General features: G+C 39.1%; 1 protein-coding gene across 3 annotated transcripts in view; it reads left to right on the forward strand.

Moving 5' to 3' along the window:
• Positions 1-19,367, forward strand: part of RAB2A (RAB2A, member RAS oncogene family) — a 103,551-nt gene that overhangs the window by 25,976 nt on the left and 58,208 nt on the right. For all 3 annotated transcript variants that reach the window (XR_012416441.1, XM_045398305.2, XM_065519255.1), the window contains exon 2: positions 14,543-14,614. Coding sequence is in view for 2 of the 3 variants with exons in the window: in XM_045398305.2 (XP_045254240.1) it covers positions 14,543-14,614 (72 nt within the window). In the remaining variant the exon portion in view is untranslated. The remainder of the gene's footprint in view (positions 1-14,542; positions 14,615-19,367) is intronic.

Genomic DNA, 19,367 nt, shown 5'->3' on the forward strand with positions numbered 1-19,367 from the left:
AATTAGCTGGGCGTAGTGGCATGTGCCTGTAGTCCTAGCTACTCGGGAGGCTGAGGCAGGAGAATTGCTTGAACGCGGGAGGCAGAGGCTGCAGTGAGCCGAGATCGTGCCACTGCACTTCAGCCTGGGCAACAGAGCGAGACTCCGTCAAAAAAAAGGAAAAGAAAGAACACTGAATAAATGTATGCAGAGGCCCAATGTTTAAGAGATACTGACATATAGGAACATAGGCTTTCAGCTGAGTTTATGTGTCGTTTACTCATTTTTGTAATTTTGGTCTCATCCCAGAAGTGTTTTAATATTGGGTGTACTTTAATACTGTAAAAGAAAGAAACAAATAGTAGTAGATGATTGTATCAAGGGCAAGAGGATAGAAGGTTAGTTCTTTAATATTGTCTATTTCTTTTTTTAATTGATACTTTAGCAACTCTCAGTTTTGTTAGCATACTTTTTTCTACACTTTGCAGTTTCCAGGAGAAAGATGTTTTACGTTCTTAAAGCTACATCTTCTTGGGAACTTTATTTTTATTACCAAGCTTGATGCCTGAAATATAGTAGGCATGATGCATTCAATTAATATTATTTGAATAACTGTTTCTTCTCTTCCCTCCTAGCTTTTGCTAGACAGCCTTCTCAAATAAATGTTCCGTATTCCCAATTTCCTTTTCCCACACCACTCAATATTTCTTGTGTTTGAGTAACTTACTGATTGCAGTAGGAATTATTATAGACAGAATCGACAAGACTGGGAAACTAACAACGTAAGAGTCTTAGGAATGAAAGATGACTCTTGATTAGTGTATTAGGTTTTTAGGGCTGCTGTAACAACTTATGAGCTTGGTGGCTTAAAATCACAGAAATTTGTTCTCTCCCAGTTCTTGAGGCCAGACACCTGATATTAGATGCGTTCTCTCAGAAGGCTCCAGGGAGAATCCTGCCTTGTCTCTTCCAGCTTGTGGTGGCTCGAAGCGTTCCTTGGCTTCTGGCAGCAGAACTGTACTCTCTATCCTTGTCTTCATTCACTTTGCTTTCTCCCCTGTGTCTTTGTCTCCTGCCTTTCTCTTAGAAGGACACTTGTCATTTGGATTTAGGCTCCACCCTAAATCCAGGATGAGCTCATCTAGAGATCCTTAATTATATCTGCAGAGATCCTTTTTCCAAATAAAGTCACATTCATGGTTCTAGGGTCAGGACTTGGACATATCTTTTTGGGGGGGCCATTATCCAGTTTACTACAGTAAACCGCCAGAGAGTATACAGCTGATGAAATGAAAATTATTCTCTTGGATGCAAGGGGATAATATATGGCAAACCAACAACATGAAAACAATCCCGAAATCATTCTGTTTAAAAAGACAGTGATGGCTAGGCATGGTGGCTCACGCCTGTAATCCCAGCACTTTGGGAGGCTGAGGCAGGTGGATCACTTGAAGTCATGAGTTCAGTTGAAGACCAGCCTGTCCAATATGGTGAAACCCCGTCTCTACTAAAAATACGAAAATTAGCTGGGTATGTTGGCGGGTGCCTGTAATCCCAGTTACTCGGGAGGCTGAGGCAGGAGAATCGCTTGAACTCGGGGGGCAGAGGTTGCAGTGAGCTGAGATCGCACTACTGCGCTCCAGCCTGGGCAACAGAGTGAGATGCCTTCTCAAAAAAAAACAAAAAAGTGATAAAATTGCAGATATTTCCTTCAATTCTTTTTTTTCTTTTTTTCTTGTTTCTCGCTCTGTTGCCCAGGCTGAAGTGTAGTGGCATGATCTCCACTTACTGCAGCCTCCACCTCACGGATTCAAGCTACTTTGGCTAATGTTTATATTTTCAGTAGAGACAGGGTTTCACCATATTAGCCAGGCTGGTCTCAAACTCCTGACCTCAAATGATCTGCCTGCCTCATCCTCCCAAAGTGCTAGGATTACAGGCGTGAGCCACCATGCCCAGCCCAATTCATTTAAGTTTTTTAATGTGGTCAGGTGAGTTTAGTTGGAGATAATGCTCTCTTAGCTGTACTCGTCTTGAAGAATCCTCAGTTTAACATTTGTATTAAAACTTTGAATTTGCAAAATACTACTACATTTTATCACTTGAGCCTCATGCATTCCTCTGAAATAGGAATGCTGTATTTTCTTTTCTTTTTTTTTTTTTTCCCCTAGTGCCTTTTTTTTTCTTTTTGTTTTTTAAATAGAGATGGGGTCTCAGTATGTTGCCCAGCCTGGTTTTTAAACTCCTTGCCTCAAGTGATTCTACCACCTTCGTCTCCCAAAGTGCTGGGATTATAGGTGTGAGCCCCGGCCTGTATTTTCATTTTGCAGTTTTATAGATGTGGAAGTAGAGCTCAGTTTCCATAACTAACTTGCCTGAGGTCACAGGTTATGAAATTATCCAGATGGATTTGAACACTGGTGTTACAACTGTAAAGCCTGTTGTTTATTAATACTCTGAAAAGGGCAGACTTTATTTTTTCATGTTTCATGGTTTTTCAGTTTGTAATATAATTACAAAATGTCTAGGTTTTTTGTGTTTTTGGTAGACACGGGGTTTCACCATATTGCCCAGACTGGTTTTGAACTCGTGAGCTCAAGCAGTCTGCCCACCACAGCCTCCCAAAGTACTGGGATTACAGGCGTGAGCCACCATGCCTGACCTCATTTTCACATATTTTAAATTAAAGCTGTTTGGCTTCTGATTGTAAAAATAGAATCATCACTAATATTGACAAATCTTGCAATTAGTGGGAAGTTGGTTTAGGACAAGGAAAATGAACTTCAGTAGAATACCCAGCACCTACTCGTAAGGACTCTTTGCCTTAAAATGACCAGAGGACTTAATTAGTTCTTGGGCCCCACCAAAGACATACTAAATCTCTGAGATGGGGCTTCAGGAATCTGTCTTTTTTTTTTTTTAATTTTTATTTTTGCCAGGCGCGGTGGCTCAAGCCTGTAATCCCAGCACTTTGGGAGGCCGAGACGGGCGGATCACGAGGTCAGGAGATCGAGACCATCCTGGCTAAAACGGTGAAACCCCGTCTCTACTAAAAAATACAAAAAACTAGCCGGGTGAGGCGGCGGGCGCCTGTAGTCCCAGCTACTCGGGAGGCTGAGGCAGGAGAATGGCCTGAACCCGGGAGGCGGAGCTTGCAGTGAGCTGAGATCCGGCCACTGCACTCCAGCCTGGGCAACAGAGCAAGACTCCGTCTCAAAAAAAAGAAAAAAAAAATTTTTATTTTTGGAGACAAGGTTTCACACTTTGTCACCCAGGCTGTAGTGCAGTGGGACGATAATGTCTGAGCCTCCTGAACGCAGGTGATCCTTCCACCTCATCCTCCAAGTAGCTGAGACTACTGCCATGCACCACCACACCCAGCTTATTTTTTGTAGAGGTGCCATGTTGCCCAGGCTGGTCACAAACTCCTGGGCTCAAGCATTCAGTCCTCCTGCCTTGGCCTCCTGAAGCACTGGGGTTATAGGTGTGAACCCATCACACCCGGCCAGGAATCTGATTTTTAATGAGTACTACTCATAATTGTTATCTCATTGACTTGATGTTTAATATTCAGCTCTCACAATGGTGTCCTACTGAGGGACAGTGACTCCGACCCTGAGTAGAGGAAGAAGGTAAGGTATGGTACCAACTCTAATAGCAGCATTAATAAGTGTAGTGATTTGTATTAATTACAGAGTGGTGATGATCTGTGTATATCCAAGATATCGACATCAGGCCTTAAAAAACAATGTTTTGCACATCTGCTTTTTATTCATTGAACAAATAATTCATCAATACTAGCTGAACAGATCATTCTAGGTGCTTTGGAGAATGAAAAGATGAATAGGAATACAGATCTTGCCCTAAAGGAACTTTGTTTATAAATGTTGTAAAAACAGGCATTTAAATAACTGTAGTGTAAGATAAAAGTTAGTACATAATAATTATCGTATCAGAGATAAAGTGTTCTGAAGTCCATTAAGGGAAAGATCACATCCAGAGGAATACTAGAAGAGGTGGAGGGTGCACATGGCTTTCTGTTTGTTTAGGAAAACAAATAAATAACCTTTGTCATCTATACAGGTACTCTCCAAAATCTCAGGGTAATTCTTTGTGTTGGACTTTTTCTTTTTTCTTAAGCCTTCTCAAACCTTCTATCAGGTTTAAGATTCTAGTTAGTGATATTTCCTATTTGTGATAGCTGAGAGAATTTGATGTACAAGACTTGACCAATCTTCTCTTGAGTGTGTTCGAGGATGGGAGACTTGAATGCATGTGTCAGAAGATTTCCATGGAGAAGCAGGTAATAAAGATGCAAGAAAAACAGGTTGCTAGATCTCCAAACAGGGAGAGAGGGCTGAGATCTAGTTTTGAATGGTAAAGGAATATAGTACTTCTCTAGGATGTAAAGAAAAGATAAACTACATGGACATCTAGAGGAAGCTTCAAGTGAAGAGGTAATCCTTGTTGGATTTTTGTCTTTGTTTGTTTAATTAAATAATAATACTGGTAAGTTATTACATAGTGCTTCCTACATGTTTTCAGTGCTTTATATATGTTAACTGGTTTAATTCTCACAACTCTTGTTGTGAAGTATGTACTGTTCTTATCCTCATTTTTGAAAGTGATGCATGCAAAGGCCAAGTAGTTTATCCAAGATCACCCAGGTAGTGCTTTTAACGACTACACAATTCAGTCAGAATCTCTGGAGGTGTGAGGCCTGAGCATCAGCTTGGGTTGCTTTTGTTTGTTTTTGTTTTTTGGGTCTTTTTTTTTTTTTTTTTTTTTTTGGTGTGGATTGAAAACTACCAATGGATAGAAAATGATTGGGGATTGGAGTTACTTCACTGGAATGACAAAGGACAGCATCTGTAATGTGGAATGTCTGTCTACGTGGAGAGAAAGGGAGAGGATGTGCACAGGCCTTGTTCTTGGTGCATAATGAAAGCCATTGGCAGGAGATAGTTTTTTCTCCCCATTTCAAATTGGGTTTTTATCAGAGATCCCAGCATAACTTTTTTTAAAAGACTAGATAGTTGCTTTTTCTTTAATTTTCCATTTCTATTAGAAAAGTAGCAAAAACAACTGTTTATAGGGGATTCCTCTCCAGAAGTTTTTTTTGTTGTTGTTGTTGTTGTTGTTGTTGTTGTTGTTGTTGTTAAAGATTTAAATACAGGCTTTCTATTTGTCCTCCTTTTAAAAAAAAAAGGGGGGGGGTTTTGGAATTTGCCAGCCTTCACTCAAAATCCATTTTTGTTTGTTCTCATTCTGTTTAATTCTGTGATTAAATAACAAACATGGGCTATGTCTGTCTTTTTTATTATTATTATTATTTTGCTGATTCCTCTTTACATGTGGCTTATCTTCATCCTGAACGTCTTTCTTGAAATCTGTACTCACATATTGAGTTGTCTACTCAGCTTTGTCTCTTGGATGACTAATAAACATCTCAACTCAAAATAACCAAACTGGAACTGATGATCTGTCCACTCTCAATCTGCTCTACCTACATCTCCCATCTCATTGAACTCACTGTTTGATCAGGCAAAAACATTGGAATCATTCATAACTCACTTCTCTTTCTCAAAAAATTCACACTGTCAACACATTCTCTTGGCTCTGCCTCACGAATTCAGTCACTTTGAGCTACCCCCAGTGTAACCACCCTGGTCCAAGTCACCATTTCTTGTCTTTTTTTTTTTTTTTTTTTTTTTTTTTTTGAGACGGAGTCTCGCTCTGTAGCCCAGGCTGGAGTGCAGTGGCCGATCTCAGCTCACTGCAAGCTCCGCCTCCCGGGTTCACGCCATTTTCCGGCCTCAGCCTCCCGAGTAGCTGGGACTACAGGCGCTGCCACCTCGCCCGGCTATTTTTTTTTTTTTGTATTTCTTAGTAGAGACGGGGTTTCACCGTGTTAGCCAGGATGGTCTCGATCTCCTGACCTCGTGATCCGCCCATCTCGGCCTCCCGAAGTGCTGGGATTACAGGCTTGAGCCACCGCGCCCGGCCCATTTCTTGTCTTATTGAGAAAGCTCCTTACTGGTTCATGGTTTTTTTTGTTTTGTTTTGTTTTGTTTTTAAGTCAAGGTCTCACTCCATCATCCAGGCTGGAGTGCAGTGGCGCGATCTTGGCTCACTGCATCCTCTACCTCCCAGGTTCAAGTGATCCTCCCACCTCAGCCCCCCAAGTAACTGGGACTAAGGTGTGCACCACGATGCCTGGCTAAGTTTTTTGTATTTTTTTGTAGAGACAGGGTCTCACCATGTAGTCCAGGCTGGTCTTGAACTCCTGGGCTCAAGCAGTCCACCTGCCTTGGCCTCCCGTAGTGCTAGGGAAAGCATGAGCCACCACACCTGCCTTCTTTGCTTCTGCTTTCATCTGCTTCTACTTATGTTTGTTCTCATTGTAGCAGCCAGTAGGCCTTTTAGAATTTAAGTAAAATTATTTTACTCCTCTGCTGAAAACTCTCCAGTGAATCCCCTATTTTGTCTCAATAAACACAGAGTTCTTTAGGTTCTGTGTGATTAGGCCCCTGTCATTCCTATATCCTAGTTCCTAGGGGCATGACTCTCCCCGCCTCCTGTGCTTTAACCGCATTGGCCTTATTGCAGTTTCTCTAAAATGTGCCACCTTAGAACTTTTCTTCTAAACTGTTTCCTTGGTGTGGAATAATACTCTTCTCTCAGTGATCCACTGGCCTATTTCCTCATCTCCTTTAAACCTTCATTTAAGTCTCACCTTCTCCATGAGAGGCTACCTGGTTTAGTAACATACCTTCCTCCTTCCCCCTACCCCAGCATTTCAGGTCCTACATCCTTGCCCTGCTCTGCTTTTTCTTTGTACCATAGCATTTAATACCCTGCAACTGATTCTGTTTCTCTCCCTTTCCTGTATACACATACACGTTTGTGCACACATGTTGGGAAAAAAACAAGTTTATAGTCTTTCACCCCATTCCGCAAGTTTGTGAGCCTTTGTCTTTGCACTGGAGATACATGTGGCTAATGCTGAAGATGAATAGATCATGGTTCATGCTTTTAGGGAGCCTAAAGTGTAAACAGACATAGTAATAGTGGTTTACTATTGATGGTAGCAACAAACATTTGTTTAATTCTTTTTTGAAACTTTACTATGTGCCAGACACTGTTTTAAGACTTAGAATGGATTAACTTATTTAATGTTCTCAATTATCCTATTAAATAGGTGTTATTAACCTACTTCTTACAGATTAGGAAACTGAGGCACTAAAAAGATAACTACAGATGGTCTCTGTCTTATGATGGTTTGACTTAGCAATTTTTCAACTTTGCAGTGGTGCAAAAGTGACATTCAGTAGAAGCTGTACATCTTTTATTTTTACTATTTTTATTCTATGTTGGAGACAAGGTGTTGCTTGTCACTCTGGCTGGAATGCAATGGCTCAGTCATAGCTCACTGCAACCTCAAACTCCTAGGCTCAAGCAGTCGTCCCTCCTTAGCCTCCTGAGTAGCTAGGACCCACAGATGTGCTACCACGCCTTGCTATTTTATTTTTATTTTTATTTTTTTGAGACAGAGTCTTGCTATGTTGCCCAGGCTGGAGTGCAGTGGCACAGTCTTGGCTCACTGCAGCTTCCACTTCCCAGGTTTAAGCGATTCTGATGCCTCAGCCTCTTGAGTAGCTGGGATTTTGTTTTTGTTTTGTTTTGTTTTTTTAAAGACGGAGTTTCGCTCTTGTTGCCCAGGCTGGCTGTGCAGTGGCGCAGTTTCGGCTCACTGCAGCCTCTGCCTACCAGGTTCAAGCGATTCTCCTGCCTCAGCCTCCCTAGTTGCTGGGATTACAGGTGCCTGCCACCACCACCCGGCTAATTTTTGTATTTTTAGTAGAGACGGGGTTTCACCATGTTGGCCAGTCTGGTGTTGAACTCCTGACCTCATGATCTACCCACCTCAGCCTCCCAAAGTGCTGGGATTACAGGAATGGGCCACCACGCCCAGCCTAATTTTTAAATACCTATGGGGTCTTGCTATGTTACCCAGGCTGGACTAGAACTCATGGTCTCAAGTGATCCTCCTGCCTCAGCCTCCCAAAGTACTGGGATTACAGGTGTGAGCCACCATGCTCAGTGACCTATCACTCTTATAAGTTGTAGGGAAAAGAGTTCTCTATGTTCTCTTCGTATTAGTATACTTTGTGACGTGATGGATTCATTGTTTTCCATTTCTATTTAAACAGATACTCAGATGTTAACTTTATCCATGAGAAGAAAATGTTACTAAATTTTAAAGCTGTAAGTAATAAATCATCAGGGCCAATTAGTAGAGTTAGAAAGAAACTTGATGATTGTCTGGCTCAATTCTCTGATTCTCTGTACGTATAGTAAAATTATGTCCAAAAAGATGAAATGATATATGGAAAGTTACACAGTTGGTTAAACCCCTCCCATCTTCTAGAGGTAGTAAGGAAAATTCAGAATTAGCTGTATGTGCAAATTTTCTCTCTGTTATCAGTCAACAACTTAGACAAGTTTTCTAGTAAAAAAGGTATGAGGACAGATAGAGGCTTGCTTTGTACCTGCTGTGTGCTAGGAACACACTCTTGCAAGTGATTTCTGTCCTAATAGAGCTCATATACTATGTGACTTGGGGGGTCACGTTCTGTTATAGGAGAGCCTATAAAGCATGATACAATTAATAAAAATAATAGCTTTATTTGAGGGCTTTCTGTTCTACACACTGTGCTTTTTGAGTGGTGACGGTTGTTTGTAAGATTCAGTATCTGGGATAATAAAGATAGGGGTTGAAAAAAGAAAAAGTGAAAAAAAGTCGATGTCCAACTGGAGAAGCAGAACCAGTAGGATATATGTGTGCATGTGATTAGATAGATAGAGATGGGAGTTGAAATTGAAATTGATTGGTTTATTTGGTTTATGTGATTGTGGGGGCTAGACAAACAAGTCTGAAATCCTCAGGACAGGCTGTAACCCACAGGTATGGCTAAAGTTGCTGTCCACGGGTGGAATTATTTCTTCTCTCTGGGAAGCCCCCGTCGCACTTAAAGTCAGCCGATTATGGATTTTTATTACATGTATGATGCCTTCACAGCAACACCTGGATTAGTGTTTGACTGCATAACTAGGGTAGGGCCTAGCCAAATTGATGCATCAAAAAGACCGTCATTTTGTTGTTGTCATTTTTATTGAAGTATATTAGGCACACAGAAAAATGCATGTATCCTAAGTGTATAGCTCAAACAATTGTTATAAACAGGACACACTCAGGTTACCAGTACTGTACAAGGGTCCCTTTTATATCTATATATTGCATTTGCTTCTTACAACAGTTCATTGAGGGTAGAGATTTCCTCCATTTTATAGACAAGAATTCTGAGGCTCAGAAAGGTCAAGTACCCTATGTTACAGCTAATAAGTGACAGAGCTGGAATTCTAATCAGGGTTTTGAGGCATGTATATAGTATTATGGGAACCCAAGGCTGAAATTGATTGATTCATTGGCGTATATGATTGTCGGGGCTAAACCATTAGTTCTGCTTGGGGATTGGTAGAATCTTTGGAACAAGAATGTTCTACCAAAGAGGACACATAAAACTTTGAGTTAAGTCTTAAAGCATGAATTTAAATTTGCCAGGAAGTGAAAAGTTCCTTTGTAAAAGGTACCAGCAAAAAAATATGATATCATTTCAGGGGACAAGAGATGGTTTGTTGTTGCTAACTATAGAGTCTTTGGACTGTGTTGTCTTAGTATTAATCTCTTAGAGTAATAATTTTCAGCTCAAAAAGGACTTTGTGTACTATTTTGAAGATCTTGAATTTTTATATTTTAGTCAGCATAACATGAGAGTGAGTTAACTGTATCTGCATTTTAGCAAACATTTTCACAGTGATTTACAAAATAGATTAGAAAGGCTGAAGGAAGAAAGATCTGGTTCTTAGTGAGAGCCAGAACTAGAGCACTGATGATTCAGAGGAGGGTAGAGCATGGAATTTATGAAGACTTTCAGAGAGAATTGATGAGATGGATGAACCACTAGAGCTGGATGATGAAAGAAGAGGAATAATTAAGGATGATTCCAAGTTTCTTTTAAGTATGATCCATTGGGAAACAATTCCAGAGATTAGGAAATACTGAAGGAGAAGCTGTGTTTTGGTCTCTTCTGTCATGGGTAGGGTGAATCACAGGTTGATTGGGAGGATGATGAATAAGAGAATGAAAAAGAATGAAATCGGTTCCAGAAGTCTGAGTTTTGCAGCTGAAGGTATTGAAGTGTAAATGTTTAGTAGGCAGTTGGAAATAATTGGAGTGAAGTTAAGGTGGTGGATTTGATAATCACTGACTAATTTATAGAAGTAGGTTGAGGACCAGCCTGGCAACATGATGAAACCCCGTTTCTACTAAAATACAAAAAATTAGCTGGGCATGGCGGCGTGCGCCGGTAGTCCCAGCTACTCAGGAGGTTGAGGCAGGAGAATTGCTTGAACCCGGAAGGCGGAGGTTGCAGTGACCTGAGATGGCGCCACTGCACTCCAGGCTGGGCAACAGAACGAGACTCCATCTCAAAATAAAAAAAAGAAAAAGAACATAGGTTGAGGCCACGGGTCTGGATTCGTGCTCTGAAGTGACAACAAAAGGTAGAGTGCAGAGGCTTAAGGAAGACCTCCAGTATTTTCAGGGTTACGTGGAAGAAGAGGAGTTGGTTGTCATAGAATTAAGACATCAAAGAGATAGTTGTAGCCTGACAAAGCCAGAAGAGATTATTTTCAAGGAGGTTGTAGGCTGATACATTATATACATATAGTTTATGGGCACGAATATATTTATCTTCAATAAATTGTGCTGGGAAAACTAGATAGCCATGTGCAGGAATAAATTAGACCCCTGTCTCTCACCATATACAAAAATCAGCTCAAAATGGGTGAAATACTTTGGTCTTTCAAAACTAGACCCAAAACTATAAAACTACTAGAAGAAAATGCTGGGAAAATGCTTCGGGACACTGATCCAGGCAAAGATATTATGGATAAGACTTCAAAAGCACAAGAAGCAAACAAAAAGGCAACAAAAGCAAAAAGAGACCAATGGGATTATATCAAACTAAACTCCTTCACAGCAAAGGAAACAATAGAATGAAAACACAACTTTTAGAATGGGATAAAATATTTGCAAACTGTCTTACAAGGGATTCATATCTAGCATATACAAGGAACTCAACAGTAAAAACAAAAATGATTTAAAAATGAGGGAAGGATCTGAATGGACATTTCTCAAAAGAAGGCACACAAATGGCCATCAAGTATATGAAAAATGCTCAGCATCACTAATCATCAGGGAAATGCAAACCAAAACCACAGTGAGATAACATCTCATCTTAGTTAGACTGGCTATTATCAAAAAGACAAAAAATAACATGCTGGTGAGGATTCAGAGAAAAGATAATTCTTATATGTTGCTGGTGGGAATTTAAATTATAGTTGCTAAGAGAAACTATCAAGATTCCTCCAAGAACTAAAAATAAAACTACCATATGATCCAGTAATCCCACTACTGGGTATTTATCCGAAGGAATATAAATCATTATATCAAAGTAGTGTTAATATCTGCACTCCCATGTTTGTTGCAGCACTATTCACAATAGCCAAGATGTAGAATCAACCTAAGTGTCCACCAGTAGATGAATGGATAATGAAAATGTGGTAAATATACGCGATGGAATACTATTCGTCATAAAAAAGGATGAAATCCTGTCATTTGTGGCAACATGGATGAGACTGGAGGACATTATGTAAAGTGAAATAAGTCAGGTATAGAAAAGTAAATACTGCATGTTCTCATATCCACAATAAGTAATAGCTTAAAAAGTTGAGCTCATAAAGGCAGAAAGTAGAATTGTGGGTATTAGAGGCTGGGAAGGGTAGGGGAAAGGTGAGGATAGGGAGTGGTTAGGTTAACAGGTACAAAATTATAGCAGGAATAAGTTCTCCTGTTCTATAGTACTATAGGGTGACTATGATTAATAACTTCTTGTATATTTTCAAATAGCTGTAAGAGAGGATTTTTGAATGTTACCAACGTACATAAAAAAATGATGAATGTTTGAGGTGAACAGATACTCTGATTACCCTGATCGATCATTACACATTGTATACATGTATGGAAATATCACTGTCTCATAAATAAGTACAATTATGTGTCAATTAAAATTTTAAAAAAATTTTTTAAGAACACAGAAACTTAGGTGTAGGTGTAGTGACACATAACCTATAGTCCCAGCTCCTTGAGAGTCTAAGGTGGTAGGATCTCTTGAGGTCAAGAGTTTGTGGCCAGCCTGAGCTGGAATATGGAATCCTGAAAATGAGGAACCAAAGAAATAAGCATTTTCTGTATTTAACCAGCACTTAGTCAGAATAAGATTAGTATTACTAGAGTGATACATATTCTCTTGTGAGGTGGGAAAGGGTTTTCTGGTTCTTCTATCACTTAAATGATTACCAAACTCTTAGATGATTCTTGAAGTCCCTCAAGAAAACTTGTGATTTCTAACTATATATATTTTTTCTATACCACATGAAAAAATTGGGGATGTTAAGTAATTGCTCACCTATTTTGAACTTTCACATCTTTTAAAAGATAATAATTCTTTCATGCTAGGTTTTGGATATAGAGTAAATTCTTTTGGTGTACTTGATAACTAACTCTTTTAACTTAAAAAAAACTGTTCTTTTGTCTTCTGTCCTACACCTGAAAGTCTGTTCAAAAGAGTTAAAAATTGGATAAAATGAGTTTGACTTTGGGCCTTGTGTAATACAACAGAGAAGAAAACTAAAGATCACATGTTTTGAAATTCCAGTTTCTTTTCACTGTCATTTCTTCAGAAAGGTTTCTCTATCCCAGCCAGGCATGGTGGCTCACACCTGTAATCCCAGCACTTTGGGACGCCAAGGGGGATGGATCACCTGAGGTCAGGAGTTTGAGACCAGCCTGACCAACATAGTGAAACCTGTCTCTACTAAAGATAACAAAAGTTAATCAGGCTTGGGGGTGTGTGCCTGTAATGCCAGCTACTTGGGAGGCTGAGGCAGGAGAATTGCTTGAACTTGGGAGGCAGAGGTTGCAGTGAGCTGAGATCATGCCACTGCATTCCAGCCTGGGTGAAAGAGCAAAACTCCATCTCCAAAAAAAAAAAAAGATTTTCTTCATTCCTTTTGTCTAAATTAAGTATCATTTGTTTGTTTTTTGAGACAGAGTCTCACTCTGTTACCTACCCTGGAGGGCAGTGGTGTGATCATAGCAGCCTTCAACTCCTGGTCTCAGACTATCCTCCCACTTCAGCCTCTCAAGTAACTGAAACTACACATGTGCACCACCACACCCATCTTTTTTTTTTTTTTTTTTTTTTTTTTTTGGTCTTTTTTTGTTTTAAAAGACTGTCTCCCTCTGTTGCCCAGGCTGGTCTTGAACTCCTGGGCTTAAGGCCTACCTTGGCCTCCCAAAATGCTGGGATTACAGGCTTGAGCCACTGCACTAAGTTTGTTACCCTTTCTCATAGCACTTTATTCTCTTTCAGATCAGTCATTATAATTATTTCAAATTATTCATATACAGTATATTATTTCGGTATTCATTTTGTTTAATTTCTCTACCTGTAACTAGACTGTAACTCCATACACAGGAACCATGTTGGTTTTCTACATTACTGTATTTTAAAGTCCTAGTGTAGTGATACTTAGCTTTCAGTAAAGACTTTGAGTAAGTGGGTGAGTGAATGAATGAATGAATGAATGGTGACTGCTTTTAGTATTTTGTAGAAGTGCAGGATGCTATCAATTAAGCAGCCTTTGTCTAGCATGAGGATGAGGAAAGTGTTTCTTAGAGGACTTGAAAATGAGTAAGAAGGGGGTATGGTATTCAGTATCCAGTTTTCCTTAGAGGACAAGTAGGATGAATATAGAAAATTTTCCTTTGAATTTAGAAATGTGGAAGTTATATTCATGACCTTACTGGGGTCAATTTTAATAGAGTGAAAGAATGCAATTCAGATTCCATTTGCTCGTGAAATGAATTAGCGAGAAAACAGAGCAAGGAACTTTTCCCAGAAAAGTAGATCTCAGACACTTATTGCTAGCTTATTTATTTGTTCATAGGGGAGTATGATAAAATGAACTATTACTATGCTTTAAATATTTTCACTGTTACACAAAGAACAAAAGTGCACAAAAACACTACCGTAGTAGAGGCTACCAGGAGGACCTGGTTAGTTGTCGTCTACGAGTTTAGCTGCCACATTTATCTTTCACATTGAAATATTGAATGTATAAGAAAGAAATGTACTTTAGATTGTAAGAAATGAACTTTAGACTGTAAGAAAGAAAATGTACTTTAGATTGGTTTATAGCTTCCACCTAAATCATTAGTCTTCTTATTTTGCAAGAAATTAGAGTACTGAGGAAATCATGGTAGATTATTCACAATACACCAGAAGCCCTGGCTGCCTCTTTTCCATATCCTTTTTGTAAAGTGTCTTAATTTCTGTGAATTTTGTCTCTTATTTATTTTTTGTTTAACTTTCAGGTGTTGGTAAATCATGCTTATTGCTACAGTTTACAGACAAGAGGTTTCAGCCAGTGCATGACCTTACTATTGGTAAGTTTTATAAAAGGGATGAGAAGCATTAAAAGTTTTGGGTAGTTTAAATGGAAAATGCTAGAAGGTCCAGTCTACTAGTGATGATGCTAAAATCTGTGAAACTGGATTTGTTGTTATGCAGTTTTGTCTCTGTGACTTTTTAAAAATATGTGTAGTAAAAATAAATATTACCCAGCTTTGTAGAACTGGTTAGCATGCTGAAAGACAGTAGTTTTTAAGATTTCAATTGTAATTAACGATGAAACAATTAAGAGACAGTATCCAAGCAAGGTAAGAGCAGAAACTTTGACTCAGCTTGCTGGAAGTTGAATCAAGTCTCTGCTACTAACTTGCTATGCAAGTCACTTCCCTGTTTCATGTCTCAGTTTCTCTTTCTGTTCAATGAGAATAGTAGTAGTACCAATCACATGAAGTTACTGTGAGCAGTGAGTTAGTAAATGTAAAGCATTAAAGTGCCTGGCAATGTGAAAGTGCTTTAGACTTTCCTATAATTATCAACTGAGAAAAAGTACCACTAGGCATTTTGTATTTTCCTCAGTTATAAAGAGTAAATGAAATAGTTACTGGTAAGAAATAGTCAACAAATATTAGCTGTTATTATTTAAAATAATGATTTTCCATTTTATTAATATGCAAAGGAAAAAGTTAAGATGAGTGAAAAGCTAAAAACTTTAGGTAATCTTACTATTTAGGATTTTTATTTGTTTAAAAATTATATTCTGAAAGCTGAAGAATCTAGCTGGATTATTCTTTTGTGGCTGTAGCCCATTAACTGTAAATTAGTCAAATATGAAGAAACAGATCATTGGAAATCTAGTCATTCTTTACAACGAACTGCTTAATGAATCTTTTTAGCTACTGACTGCTCATTTTCTGTTGACATTATTAATTTACCATTTATAGCATGTTGATCCTTATGTTCTGTGTGTTTTTAAAATACCAAATCAAAGATAGAGCTCATGAATAACATTATTAACTAATAGTTTTCAACTAAGCTACAGGTATAATACTTTGTGGATATATTGAAATCTTTTGTTAGCAACTACTGTCATTAAGACTATCCATATTCTATTTTAATTTTGATAGTTTTAAGTGTATACAATAATGATGGGTGAAACAGGTAACTCATGCTGGTCCTAATAACTGTAACATTTTGTTTTATTTTTTGAGACAGGGTCTCATTTTGTAGACTAGGCTGGAGTGCAGTGATGCAATCACAGCTCACTGCAGCCCCCAGATCCCTGGCTCCAGTGATGTTCCCACCTCAACCTCCCAGGTAGCTAGGACTACAGGCATGCGCTACCACGCCTGGCTAATTTTTCGTGTTTTGGTAGAGTCAGGGTTTTGCCTTGTTGCCCAAGCTGGTTTCAAACTCCTGGGCTCAGGCAATCTGCCAGCCTCAGCCTCCCAAAGTGCTGGGATTACAGGTGTGAGCCACTGCACTGGCCTGTTTAATGAACTCTCTTCCCCACCTCCTGTAGAGGCAAATTTGCTCTTTGCTTAATAAGTTTGAAACTAGCCAACTTTAGGCATGACTCAGTTCTAAGATAACTAGCAAAACAGTTGTTTTTAGTATAGGATACTAAACAACAGTGTTCTTCCTTTTCTTTGACTCTTATGTATAAAGTTCTAAGTTAGTATGGCACACCAAGTGGAGAAGATGGACCTGAGCCTGTTGTCAGAAGTTAACATAGGCCAAGCTTGTCCAACCCATGACCTGCATGTAGCCCAGGACAGTTTTGAATGAGGCCCAACACAGATTCATATATTTTCTTAAAACACTATAAGATTTTTTTGCTTTTTTTTTTTTTTTGGCTCATCACCTGTCAGTGTTAGTATATTTTATGTGTGGCCCAAGACAGTTATTCTTCTTCCAGTGTTGCCCAGAGAAGCCAGAAGATTGGACACCTCTGCCATAGGCTGTACTTGTGGGGAGAGATAAAGGAGTAGACCCGAGAGTTGTTTGGGAAACTATAACTCGTATAAACTGCCAGCTGGCTTCACACTAGGTTTGCTAATGGCAGGCACCAGGAAATAGGAGGCTGAAAGAGAAGAAAAACCAAGGATCTTTTTCTCCTTGGGTTGACTGTGTGTTCTCCATTCCTCTGGCTCCAGCCCCCTGCCTGGCAGGCCCAAGTGGTCTGGTTCCTGAGCTCTGATAACCTTTTTCCCTCTTGTCTTTCTAGCCTAGGGGTGGTAGCAGCTTCCTGCTGTTTGTAATCTCTGGGCTTATTCCCCATCTCTTCTTTGGGTTTTTGGGGGCTCTTTGTTTACTATAACCAAGTCCCTACATTAAATTCCCTATACCCTATGTACTTAAAGTGTAGTTTCTGTTTTTCTGATTGCACTGACTGGCATACCATTTTTTTTCTAACTTTTACAGTTGGTTGTAAATGACAAAAATTTACCTAGATGGGTTTAAACAAAAGGGCAATTTATTATTTTAATATTCAGGTATGTCTCAACATGAGGGCAGGGAGCCAGCTGGGTCAGCCTGGAACCAGAGCTCAGAGCTTTTAAGGAGGGAACACAGGAAATTCTGTTTCGCAGTCTTCCATCCTTCCCTCATTGTCTCCCATTCTCTTCTCATGCCGGTTTCATTTTTCTCTCTCCCTTTTGACCATTGTTTTTGATTTCCCTATCTCCATGATGGGAAATGGCCATTGTCAATAGCTCCAAAGTTCATATACCATTCAGGAGAGCAGAGATTCTCTTTAACTCAGTTCTAAGTTTCCTAGGCAAGAGAGTTCATTGGTTCAATTTGGTTCAGGCCCACTTATCTCTTGTTCTGTCCACTCTCTTCATGGGCCCAGAATCACTTTTATACAACATGGTTTCCAAATTGGTAGTCGTAGGAGCAATCTGGGTGAGTAGTCATACATAGCCACCACCAGAATACCCTCACACCTAGCTATTCTAGCTAGTCACCATGTCCTTATCTTTTGTCCCCTGTAATGATCAATTCTCTACTCTGTTTATAAACCATTGACTCCTGAGCTCATGATTCTTCTCAGTCTGCCTCTCTTGCTTTCTCTCCTACTTTTCTCTAACACGTGTAGACACTATGTGCCATCAAGTCTTTGCTGCTTGCTCCTGCCTGAACACTTAGTACTTTTTCATACCCTCAGTCTTTCTCTTCTCAGAGGATGCCATTGCTTGACATATTTGCTTATTACAGTTCTTTTCTGAACAACTGTCCATATCCCAAACTATAGCTCCCATTTAAAGGAAGTAAGATTTATATACCCACACTTATGGAGAAACATTGTTAACAGGAAAGGAACAACTACTGTATAGGCACAGTTTCAATATAATGCTCAGCACCAATATGGATTCCTAGTAGCTCATGCGTTATAAATTCATTATTCATAATCAGGATCAGTCCTCCTAAAAAGGCAAAGTAAATTTTATGGAGGATGTATGTAGGAAGTCCCATCTTTTTACCTGCTGTGTGTTAAGGGAAATTACACCCCGTACACATTCATAAAATGGATTGTTTTTTGTTGGGGTCATAGTCCAACCATGGCTTTAGCAACAGTCTGTTATTACAGAATGAAGATGGTAGCTATCATGAACTATTTTTTTAAGTTGAAATCTTATTTTAGATCCTATAAAGTGAACATAAATGTACTCTATACATTCACTCTGCAGAGTCTCAATATTTAAGATGTTTCAGGATATTTGAGGTAATGATACTTTAAAAAATTATCTGAAGCAAACAGAACATTTAGGATCATAAAACTGTTCTCAGAATGCTGATAGGTGCTTAATGTTCGTTGTTGATAATGATAATTACATTGTTTTCACTGAAAGTCATTTTTTAAAGTAAAAGCCAACTCTGGAAGAGGAAGAGTAAAGGGGTGCTTCTTGCCACTACAACTTATGTAGAGTTGCATACATACATTAAAAGGGTATTCAGTACCACCATTCCTTCAGTCAAGCTAAATACAGGCCAGTAGAAGCAGTATTGTTAAGACATGTTTTTGCCTTCATTGGCCCAAGACCTCCTTAACATTTTTGACACCCATCACAGCAATATATTTTTCAGACATAAAAAAAGTTAGCAGTTATTGTCACATATTTTTAAAAAGAACATTAGAATTTTTGGTAAAATAAGTAGTAAGACAGTATCTTTACTCTGCTGCATACTTGCCTTTGCTGGATGAATAAATGAGGGTGGAAAAATTTAAGGTTGGTTCGTGACTAAGAAGGTATTAAATGATAGAAAAGAGAAAATAAAAGACCATGAAAGTTTTTAAAAGGCTGTGTACAAATATTCTTTAACCTTTGACTATCTCTCTCAGTGAGAATTGTTAAGAAATGAATCATAGAAGCAGTTTATAAATAGCTTCATGGACACAATTCAGAAGGTTCAGACTAGAGCCTTGCTCCTCAAAAGATGGTTCGTGTGCTGTTGCGCTGGACCAGCAGCAGCGTCAGTATCGTGTGGGAGCTTGTTAAAGAACTTACTGAATCATAATTTGCATTTTAACAGGATCTCCAAGTGATTCATATGGGCACTGAAGGTTAAAAAACATTGGAGAAATGACTTTTAAATATTGATTACCCAGCTGGAAATACATTTTATGTTCTTTGCCTGGTGCACACATCCTAGCCTCTCAGTGGCTTTATTTTTCTCCCCCTGTCCCCAGTGATCTTGGTTCCACCCTGCTTCAGCTACTCCCTCCCATAGTTACTCTCAGGACTCATCATTACCAGTATCTGGAACCACTTCAGAATTTAGTTTCAT

The sequence above is a fragment of the Macaca fascicularis genome, chromosome 8 (genome assembly GCF_037993035.2).
Source record: "Macaca fascicularis isolate 582-1 chromosome 8, T2T-MFA8v1.1".
NCBI lineage: Eukaryota > Metazoa > Chordata > Mammalia > Primates > Cercopithecidae > Macaca > Macaca fascicularis.